The following is an 11,663-nucleotide window of genomic DNA, read 5'->3' on the forward strand; positions in this document are numbered from 1 at the left end:
GTTCCCCCGCTGCCGTCGTGTGCGCTCGACGCGCCAGTTAAACGCGTAACAAGTTTCGGCCGAGGCCGACAGGTACTCACCTGCTGCTGCCGGGGCCGGAGCCGCATGCGGAGCTGGTGGGGACTTCCCTGCAGTCACTGCTGTCATCGCACTCTGCTGCCGACCCGTGCTGTCCCAGCAGCTTCCGTTCTCAGTGGGCGTTCCTTAAAATAGATGGGTTTGAGTTCAGTGTAGATTTTGTCACGTTCAGGTTTTATATAAAATTTAAACTACTAGTATCTTAGTTTTCTCCTTGAAATACATCACATTTTACTATTTTTGTAAATTATACTCTGATTTTGTGTTGTGGTAGTGTCGACAAAGCAGTCTTTAGGTCTCGTAAATGCTACTTTTTAACCTTATGATGTTGTTCTTTGTATATTTTTATGCGAATAAGACGGCTGACTACAGTTCTTTTATTACATTAATTCTTCATATTGAACATCAGATAAAGCTAAATAAAATCGGATGCTCTCTTGTAAAAGCTCAAAATTGTGCATTTAAATAGCATTATTCAGAATTATTTGCCGAGATAACTTTCTGCACACTTGGTGACTGACTATGATTGCTTCTTAGTTGAGAAACATGTAAAAGATTTGTTAGCTGAAAGGCTAATCTGGACAAGATCTTGTATTTAAGCCTATAAAACTTGCAGGCAAAAGGGTAACATTTGAATTCTAGAATGTCTTTTATTCTTTACATATAGTCCATAAAACTGGTGTAAATGCTGCGTGTGTTTTCTAGCTCATTAGGATAACAGTGAAGAGCAGACGTATCTTTTAGTTGCACTGTTAATACTCCAGGCATTGTTCAGAAAAACCTATGTAAATTAACAAAAATAAAAAAGAAGATGCCAGGCCTTCCATGGTTTCAGTTAAGGACTGATACTTCTAGAGAGTAGGCACAGATTTCTGCCCTGTTCTCCTCTAGACAACCATGATTAATTCCTTGCAAGACAAAGCAAGTAGCAGCAATTACGTTCTTAGTTTTGCTGACTGTCGAAGATGACCTGGTTGCCACACTGAGGTATATGGTGCTGTTAATATGTATTCATAGTCTGTGTGAGGCAACAGCAGTACTTTCTGCAAAGAGCAGTGGTGGGAACGTTGAGCCCCAGACGTCCTTTGGACTCAGAAGTTCCAGGGTTGGTAGTTTCTGAGCAAGAAATGCTGTTGCAGTTGAGTGACGTTCTGTGAAGGAGCAAGGCAGCAGGTAGCAAAAGACTTAGTCTGTGCAGGTTTTGTATTGCCAAAACGTTTAACGTTCGGCAGGGTGAAATCCCTTTAAACTGGTGGTTGCTTTGTGTTCAGTGTGTGGGCACATCTCAGAAACAAGTGACTAAAATCAATTATTCTTGCAGATGAGCAGCAGGATGCAAACTACTTACCTTGGTGGAAGCTGTGATTGTGTTCAGTTCAAGCTGTGCTGCTAACGTAACATCCTCTTCATGACGCGTAGAATAAACAAACTTAGATGGATGATGTTTAAAACCGTCAGATTTTACAAACACTGCATGTTTTTTTGGTTGCTTTCTGCTTATTAAGATACTCTGACATTTCTAGAGAACCTTCCAGCTGTCTCCTGCAGCAAGCCTTTGATGTTTATTAGCGGGTACCCTCTGGCTACACAAACACGGGTAATCTGTCCTATGATGCTCTGTCCAAGACATTGTTAAGATAAAAAGTACATCAAGATAAAACAGTACTTGGTGTGTTCTTGCTTATGCTTTTCAGAGAAATGTGGGCAGCTTTAAAAAACTGTAAATAAAGTTGTGTTCTGAGGTCAAATTGCCTGTAAAAATAGATCACCACCCAGAGGGATGTGGACAGGCCGGAGAGGTGGGCCGCTGCCAACCTCATGGAGTTCAACAAGGCCAAGTGCAAGGTGCTGCACATGGACTGGGCCGGAGCAATCCCAAGCACAAGGACAGGCTGGGTGGAGAATGGATAGAAAGCAGCTCTGAGGAGAAGGACTTGGGGGTACTGGTAGATGAAAAGCTGAACATGAGCCAGCCGTGTGCGCTGGCAGCCCAGAAAGCCAACCGTATGCTGGGCTGTATCCGGAGAATTGTGGCCAGCAGGGCGAGGGAGATGGTTTTCCCCTTCAAAAATCTGCTCTTGTGAGATCCCACCTGGAGTACTGCATCCGGTTCTGGGGCCTCAACATAAGGATATTGACTGGTTGAAGTGAGTCTACGAAGATGCTCAGAGCGCTGAAGCACTTCTCCTGTGAAGACAGACTGAGAGAGTTGGCATTGTTCACCCTGGAGAAGAGAAAGCCCTTGTTCCAATGATACATGCAGAAGAAAACCATGAAAGGAAAATAGCGATTGCACAGACAGATGTGAATCTTGCATTTGTTGTCTTGAAAACTTGATGGTCTAGTGAGTGGTGGAGAGGAATGAATGTTGTGAGAACTCTGAGGTACTCAGCCTTCTCAAGTGCTGAAATGTGTGGTGGCTGAAGTCAAGCTTTAGTGTGTTGTATAGATTGACAGTTTAAATTATCAAGTCACTTTCAGGTGCAGTTTGTAAAACTGAGAAGAGAGCTGTATCTTGGTTTTATTGACTGTTAGACTATTGTGTTGAATAATGATGACTTACTCTTCTATTTAATAATAAAATTTAGGTGTCTAATTGTCATGATCACTGTAGACAGGCCCGCAGTGAGATGTATTGTATCGCTGCAGCCTCTAACTGTCACTAAAATTATTTGTCTAACCAAAATTATTTGTTGCAGGATGTAGACCCTAAGTCTCAAATATTGTGGGTCCATTTTTAAAAGCAGTTATTTTCCTCATTAGGAATGGCACAAAGTTATAAGACTTTGAATGAGCTTAGAATTCTGTCTTCGTTAGTGGTTTGGTGTTTCCTCTTGTTGTAGAAATGAGTTTCCCATTTAAGTTTTGGTTTCAGAACCTTCAAAAATATGTGTAAATACTTGACATGGTACAGTACTGGTGTTCCCAGATCTTTGTGTTCCATGAGACACTCCAAAACACTCATGCAGCTAGTAAAGCTATTTAATACAGTAGCACTGACTGTAGCCTTATATACGTTTTAAAGAAAAAACAGCAATAAATAACAGTATAAAGCAAACTTTCCCTGTTCTCGTTTCCTTAGGAAGATGTTGACATTCCCAGTAGGCGAGTTTTGATTACTGGTGCTACAGGACTCCTTGGCAGAGCTGTGTTTAAAGAATTCAATGAAAATAATTGGAATGCAGTTGGCTGCGGGTACAGGAGAGCTCAGCCCAGATTTGAACAGATTAATCTTCTGGACTCTATTGCAGTTCATGACATTATCCATGATTTTCAGGTAAGTTTCTGCAGCGTGAAGTAGATGGATAGGTACTTCCTACATCTAGTAACCAGCTGACAGTGCTGTTCTGATACTGAGTTCATGTGGCTTTAGTGGGGGTAATGCTTTGGCAGAGCTCTGAAAAATTACATGGCTGCCTGTTCTGCCACATCTGGAGTTGTAGCCTTGCTCTGCAGGTACAGACAGTTCTCAGCTTCGCTGTCGCACTGTGGACAGGCTGCAGGTAACAGGTATGGGTCAGCACATTGCGCTGGTAGTTAAAAGAACAAGATAAATACCATTTGTTGACTAATATGAAGCGGTTCTTTCGAAGTTGAAGAATACTTGAATACAGCATGTCTAGCATGCAGTGTGGTACGACGTTTTCTGTTTTCTGATTTACAAGGGGAATATATAAAACCTGAAATACTTCCTGCAGCGTGCCATTCTACAAAATGGTTTTAAATACCTTGTTAATTAATAGTCTGCGTATGTCAAATAAGCCATGTGTAAATAGCTTAACTAAAAATAGTTTGGCTAATGTTTTTTTAAAGTACTATTATGTGTGTGAAATAGGTATTACATTATTTATTTTATATTATTTTCATGAGTTAAAGAGAAAAAAGCCAACAACCTTGATCTTGCTGTAAAATTAAAGCTATTGAAGATCATACTTGCAAAATTAATGATCATTTTTTATGGTATTGGAATCTGAAATCTTGAATCAGCATGTTTCTGGTTTACTTCCTAAGGAAAACATACTCCTCAGAATACAACAATTAAAAATAATACTGCTACTTTTAGTACTTCTCACAACTTAATGAAATGCCTTTTTGCCTGAGGCAGTTCATCGCTAGAGTTAGGGTGCAACTGCAGTCTCTTGATGATGTTTGTTGTTTAAAATCAGTCTTTAATTTCCAGCCTCATGTTATAGTGCACTGTGCTGCTGAGAGAAGGCCAGATGTTGTAGAAAGTCAACCAGATGCTGCTTCCCAGCTCAATGTAGCTGCTTCAGGGAACTTGGCAAAAGAGGCAGGTAAGGAGACCATCTAATGGACTTGGTTTCTTGTTAAAAAAGCGCATTCATTTATACAGGAACACAAATACTACTAAGTTACTCAGTGCTGAATGTCATTTCTGCGATCAGTGTGTGTTCAAACTGTTTTCTGTAAGGGTAAGCATCAGTGAACAGACAACGTGGTGGGAATGAATGGAGCTAGCAGATGAGGTCTTTTGGAGGTTTGGTTAAATTGTGACTGGGATTTCAAACAAGGCATTAATTAAAATAGACATCTATACACATTTTCTTCCTAGCTGGAGTTGGAGCGTTTCTGATCTACATTAGTACAGACTATGTATTTGATGGAACAAGCCCTCCTTATAAAGAGACCGATGTACCAAATCCCCTGAATTTATATGGTAAAACCAAACTGGAGGGTGAAAAGGCAGTCCTGGAAAATAATGAAGGTAAGAACACACTCACATTTTTAACAGAGGCTTTCTATTTTTACTTAGTTGTATATTAGCCTAATAGACTCGTAAGTCAGTGGTGAAATTGCAAAACCATGGAAACGAGATTCAGAAAAGAATGTGATTAGGATTTAGTCTCCTTGCTCATAAACGATTCTATTGCTTATAGGTTGACTAAAGTTGTGTTTCTTACTTGTTCTAGTCTTCATTTATGTTACTAGTCTGTGCTGATGGACATTCACAAGCTGTGAATTAACATTTCCTAAGGAAAGATAAAATACATCATCAATATACTGTGATGGCACAAGCTTTACCACACTTAAAATAGAGCTGCTGCTTATAGGGAGATGCCTGGCAATTGTTCGAAGTGTATGTCCACTTAAAGGGAGAAACAGACCTGTGAATCAATAATAATGCAGATAATATCAATGTAGGCTTCTGTTGTTACTCTTTTGGTTTTCTCACTGATCTCCTCTTTTGCTTTCATTACATAAGCCATCAGGCCGTACCGTTTATTTTTCCTCACCCAGCTTAACACTCACATCAGATTTCTGCTTGTAACACTTACTCAAGGGTTAGTAACATTGTGGTTTTATGCAACTCATCTTTTAAATTTTCGTATTGAAAATTGGCATTCAAAATATACAAACATAAACAAAAAAATTCTGCATAATAGAGGAAAAACCTTGTGTGTGAACATGTTCCCTTGCGTTTAGATCTTAGTTCCTGTACAAAAAAGAGGTTGGTTGTTTCTGGTTAGTGTGCTGCCAGTTTCCATCACAGATTATAAGGAAAGAAGCACCTCTGTTTTCTTACTTTGAAGCAACTAACCTCAGTGCATTGCACAAGAGGTTTCTTGTACGTCAGTATGATACTCGCGCTGTGATTCTGCTCTGCCTAACCAGAGAATTGAACAGTTGATAAACCAGTGTGGTTGTCTGTCAGTAAGTAAATATATACTGTATTTCAAAATGATAGGCCTTAATATAGGTTTGTCGTTGCTAGTAAGAAACAGACTTAAAAATACTTAGATAGGAGAAGCCTTACTTAAGTAAAAATCAGTTTAAATAAAAAAGTTACTCCATCTCTTTCTTTCAATATTATCTCTGAATTTGACTGCGATGCTGTTTGCTCCCTCTTCTAGATTGGTAATGAAGATAAGACTGCACCAAATAAATTCAAGTACATGTGGGTATCTCGCTAGGTCCTTCCCCCAGCTCAGCACTTCAGTTTCATTTCATAACCTTTTTGAGTGTGACCTGTCAGGCAGCAGTAGTATTATTAGTAGAAGGAATTTCAGATGGTGCTGCTAGGGTGCTTGAAAACGTTAATTCTGTTGTTTTATAGAAATATTTCACATGTATTAGTTTTCCAACCACTAATTTGCCAATATTGTCTAGGTGATATTCAGGCGATCAACTATAAAAGGATAAGAGGATAAAAGTTATAGTTAGTACTCATGCCTATAAAATGAGAAAGTTTCAGTAGGTCTTCAGGACCGTTGGTAATGGAGGCAGTGCTCTCCGGTAGCTCTTTGAGAACAGAAGGAAGACAGTCTCTTTCTCAAACCATGAATGCTTCTGAAGATATCTAAGAAGAGATATTTCAAGCTGTGTTTGAAGAGAGGGAGAACCTATTTGCTGAGTGACCAAATAACTGTGTTTAGAGCAGCAGGAAGTCAGTGTCATGTTGGGTTTTTTACTGTATTTGTTTTTCTTGTGTAAGTAGGTCTTTCAGTTTATTTTTCTGTGCAGATAGCTTGTGTGTTAGCTTTTTCTTTTTGTCTTTCTAATAGCTATAGCATTTTCCTACAGGTCTTTAAGAATCGTAATGATTTGGTGACTTCCACTTCTAACTTCAGGACTGATTTTCTTTTTTTTCCTTCAAGAAAACTGCCTGTATTACTTTAATGAATTTGCGTCACCTTCTTGGATTTTCCCTCAAAGAGGCCTTTTGAGTCTTCATGACTGAGGTGGACTAGTATGATGTATTCCATCATAAAATCTTCCTCTCTCTGCACTTGTTTACTGTTAGCTTAGTTTCTCAAATCGCAGTCTTGAAATCTAATTCTGCTTACTACTGTATTCTCTGTACCTATTCCTTATTGGCCAAGCTTTTTATTCGTTCCAAGGTTCATCTCTTTTTTTTTTTTTTTCCTGGTAAATAATACCCTCCTTTGTGAAGGAGGCTTCTGCATGCTGGGTGAAAAATCCTTGTAATTAATGCCTGAATGTAGTAATTTGGTGGTGGTGGGAATTTTTGTTCTTGCTGTTACCCAGGGAGGATGAGTAGTGCTGGAGTAACTGCTTATTGCAGGTGTGATTTTTTTTTTAATTTTTGTTCTAACTTTACCGAAGGTTCTAACCCCTTTTTTGTCTTGCTAGTGTTAATGAAAGCTTAACCTTATAGAAATTGATGGCAGAAATAAAAATAAGTTTATGTAAACTTAGTGTTCATAAACGGTTTTAATTGATATAAAGTAAAATTATGTTCTGAGGGTGAACGTATTAATTGCATTTTCTTTGTGATTTGTAGATACTTAATATCACCAATGTATTTCTTAACACCTCCAAACCACTTTTCAGGTTATGCTACAGCATTCATACCTATTCATAACAATGCTTGTCAAAATACTCTTCCTTTTAGATGCTGCAGTACTTAGGATTCCTGTCTTGTATGGAGAGGTAGAACGACTGGAGGAAAGTGCTGTGACTGTTATGTTTGATAAAGTGCAGTTCAGTAATAAATCTGCCAACATGGACCACTGGCAGCAAAGATTTCCTACCAACGTCAAGGATGTAGCAACTGTTTGCAGACAACTAGCAGAGAAGAGAATGCTGGTAAGAATTTAAAGGAACAACCTGTTTAAGGTAAAACCAGTTTGAGTTCATGGCTTTGTTTCTGAACGCCTGAGGACTGCATGTAACCTGCATTGTGCAGTTCTGGAGCAATAAGAGGGAGGAAAGAACTAGCTGTAGTACAACAGTGTCTTTACATGACAGTGTGTGGATATTTTGATACTTGAAACAAAAGTGAGTGAAGTGATGGGACAGATCCTTCTGAAAACTGTTTTGTGTCTTCTAGTATACAGGACAAGAATGCAAATACCTTACTTAGCCTAATATGCGCTTCATAAGTTGTCATTTTGGACTAGGAAAACCTATGGTGGTTGAATGTAATTCTTAGATGTCCTTGTTTATTGTATTAAGGACACTGAGGTGGCAAAAAGAAAAGCCTCTGAGCTTAAATACTTTGTGTTTATTGACCACAACACCTTCAGACTACCACCTTTGCAAGGTAACAAAACCGACAACCACCTTTATTTTTGATACATGTAACTGGAAAAAATGGGACATGCGCATATGGTGGTTGTGGTGCAGTCAGTTTGTTTGCTAGGACTTGTACATGGTTTGCAGGTTAACATTCAGAATGCGTGTGGTGTCTTTTGCAGTTGCTTTCGACTAAGTGAATGGTGTAGAACAGCCGACTGCCTCCCTCTGGGCTATTTGACCTGGGTGGGTTGGCTCGCTCCTTTCCCTCCTGGTAATTCTACAGAATGTAAGCTGTTCGTGAAAAGTCAGCTCAGATTAACACCAGTTTTCAGTCAGAATCCCTAGTCAGGTGTTCTCTGAAAGTGCATGAGACATTTCCAGAACACTGGTGAGTGCTGTAACATGCCTTTTGGGATAGGAACTTGCTGGAAGACTATTCTGCACAATTCTTGCACAGGAATTAGTCTGAGGGCTAGCTAGCTGATGTTTTTAACCTCTGCTCCCTGTTTCTTCCATAGGACCCATCAGTGAAAGGAACATTTCACTGGTCTGGCAATGAGCAGATGACGAAGTACGAGATGGCGTGTGCGATTGCAGATGCTTTCAACCTTCCCAGCAGCCACCTGAGACCAGTAAGTTATGTTTCACCTGTAGAAAGATGGATGTGCTTTTTCATTTCAAGCAGTAGATCTCATGCTAGTGGTACACGTAAGGTTCCTCTTAGGACGATGTGTGTGAGTATGTCTAGCACAGCAGATGCACCGCTGAGGATGCTGTCTGGTGTCTAACTCAGGAAAACAACAGCTGTGCTGTCCTGCTGATTTGTGAAAATTACCCCGTCAGTCAGGAGCCAGTTTCATAGTGTCATAGTATTGCTACAGAACAGTTCCCCTTAGTCACAAGTAAATCCATATTTTTGTTGTATTTTTGTCCTTGAATAAGCTTACAGATTGGTAGAACATTAACTGGAAGGTAGGAACGTGTAAGAACTTTTCAGTGTCCAGATTTCTTTCTGAATACGTGCACTTTAAATTATTTTTGCTTTGCTTAAAACACCTGTCCTGCACATTCACTGACACCTAACAGTGGTGCTGTGGTTGAAGACGTACTGATAATGTTGTGAGAATATAATCTGTTAGTAAGATTGTGTTTATATTCAAAAGAAATTCCAAGGATTCTGAGTTAGTAAAGGCTGGAACTGAAATGGGGCTTGGAAGATGGAGATACAAAGAATGGAGAACACTAATTAGTCTGAATTTTTTTTGCCCAAATCTATTTCTTTTCAAATATATCGATCAAGACGTGGTTCTGTTAACATCTCAGAGTATTTTTTACCATGTGATTATAGGTGTAAGTTGAGGAGTAAAACATGGAAAAACGTAAATGGGAAAGAAAAAAGAAGAATTTAACTTCACATAAGTCTGCCTCACGTCCTATGTTGAAATGAAGTTAAGCTTGAATAGAACTCCACAAAATAGTTGGGAGTAGGGGAATGTACCTATCTAGAAAGGTACGAAGGAAAAATTCTGAACGAGCATGTATAAGAATAAATGGTTTTCCATCACTTCTGTTTACTTGGTGTGTTGGGGGTTTTGTTCTGTTTATTTTTTAGATCACTGATTGTCCAGTTGTGGGTGCTCTTCGGCCGAGGAATGCTCAGCTGGACTGCTCCAAGTTGGAGAGGCTGGGGATAGGTCAGAGAACGCCGTTTCGAGCTGGGATCAAAGAATCACTTTGGCCTTTCCTTGTCGACAAGAGATGGAGGCAGACAGTCTTCCATTAGTTTGTAACTTTTTTAGTAAAAGTATGGTATGTGGCACTTTTTTAAAAGAAAAGAATAGTTTTGTATGAGTGTTCTTAAATTGTGACATTTATGACTTTCATTTAATCAGGTAAACCTATCGTCTTGCACTAGTGAAATTGTTAGCCTAAAAAATGTTCAGTGACAAAAACTGAGCTTATTTGATGTCATGGATGTTTCCTTCCATTCGTACCCGTCTAAGTTCATGTCTGTTCCTAGCGGATTATGGTTCGTAGTAATTGGTACCATTTGATGCTAAGATGGATTCACATCACTTCTAGACAGACTTTGGCTAAAATATCTTGTTGATGCTTAAGTTCTGTGCCATTGTTGTATATACCATTTCTCTTTGTGAAAACACGTGGTCACTTACTTCATCACCAAAGTCTGAGGTTTTTGGTTTTAACTTCTGGAGGTGGTGTTCTTCTGGAGTTCAACTGAAGTAGGAGTCGTTACATGTTTGTTTTGCTTGAGCTCTGATCAAAATGTTTTTTAAAAAAAAGTGAAACTTTATTTTTGCAATTATCAAGTGTACTTTTTATGCTTGAAATATTTTCAGAATGTTCCGTAACTTGAATGCTTGCAGCTCCATATTGTACAGTAAGTTGTATGCACTTGTTTTAATGGTGACATATAAAAGCTGCAGGAGGGTTGGGAGGGTGGGGAACAAATAGCTTTGACCTGGGGTTTTTAGGGGTAAGGGAAATGAAGTTGGAGGGGTTTTGTGGCACGCTTTTTTTTTTTTTTTTTGAGTGGGGGGTTGCTTGGGTATTTTTGTATAAAAGCATGAGTTATCTTCATCTTTCTCTTTCTTTTTGGTAGTATTTGGGATTGGTGAAATTAGTGGAAGATGTCTGTTAGTCAGTACATGTGAGATGGACAGGAAAGTTATTTCAAGAATTTGTAGCACTGCGAGTTCTTTTGCACAGCCTCTCAGACCCTGCACTGACGCACCTTGTTCCGGAACAGCAAAGTGCGTATGTTGAAGGCTTGCACCGCAGCCATGTAACCGCAGCCGTCTAATGTAAGCAGCTCTTGAGTCTGCTGTAGTCTAGTCCTGAAGCTGGACTCGGTAGCCAGGTGAAGTGTAAGAAGAACATTGTTTGTAAAGGTTGTCTTCTTTCTGAAGTTGTAGAATCAACAATATAACTGTTCTGAGATTGCCAGCGGATCGCTAGTAGAACTAGGAAAAGCTGAATTTAGATGATCACTTATTTTTCCTGAGGTTGAAATGAAAGGGGAGGGGAAGATGTTCAGGTTTTAATTTAAGGAGAAAGGGAGGAGGGGGAAATGCAAATCCTAGACCCAAGTGTAGATCTTCTAAAGGTCAGCTTTATATTCACTCATTTAATTTCCAACTGACATATGCTGAATTCATAATCCCAGTTTGTTTTTAGTCTGAAGTTCTGATATACACATGGTAACCTATCTCCACAATGACAATAAATATATATTGCCAGCATGAGAAACCGTTGTGAACTCTTTCTTTACCATCAGGGTTTGTTTATCTGAATCATAAATATTTGCAGTGCTTCTTGAAATCTGTGGGCTCTTTCAGTGACTTCCTTGCCCTCCTTCCCCCTCCCCAGTCCCTCCTTAATTCAATGAACTATTTGCAGAGTTAGATTAGGTTGGGTCAGGGTTTCTCTGTCAATGTGCCATTGCCTTGGCGGTGTCATAAATGTACACACACAAAAACTATGCAGGAGGTTTTGAAAATATGAGCCTGAAACCTTTTGTGCCTCAGTGCTTGATCAGGAAGAATCTGAGCACACCCCTCTGC

The 11,663-nt window shown here is 39.4% G+C and overlaps 1 protein-coding gene across 1 annotated transcript in view; it reads left to right on the top strand.

The window, feature by feature from the left end:
• The window catches only part of MAT2B (methionine adenosyltransferase II, beta), a gene marked incomplete at its 5' end in the record, with an annotated part of 10,746 nt that extends 193 nt beyond the window's left edge, over positions 1–10,553 (top strand). Inside the window, 6 exons of the mRNA XM_010160913.1 lie at positions 3,161–3,355; positions 4,259–4,373; positions 4,652–4,804; positions 7,454–7,647; positions 8,598–8,711; positions 9,692–10,553. Coding sequence (XP_010159215.1) covers positions 3,161–3,355; positions 4,259–4,373; positions 4,652–4,804; positions 7,454–7,647; positions 8,598–8,711; positions 9,692–9,862 — 942 coding nt within the window. The remainder of the gene's footprint in view (positions 1–3,160; positions 3,356–4,258; positions 4,374–4,651; positions 4,805–7,453; positions 7,648–8,597; positions 8,712–9,691) is intronic.
• Positions 10,554–11,663: the final 1,110 nt, after the last annotated feature.

The sequence above is a fragment of the Eurypyga helias genome, unplaced genomic scaffold, assembly GCF_000690775.1.
Source record: "Eurypyga helias isolate BGI_N326 unplaced genomic scaffold, ASM69077v1 scaffold43841, whole genome shotgun sequence".
Classification (NCBI taxonomy): domain Eukaryota; kingdom Metazoa; phylum Chordata; class Aves; order Eurypygiformes; family Eurypygidae; genus Eurypyga; species Eurypyga helias.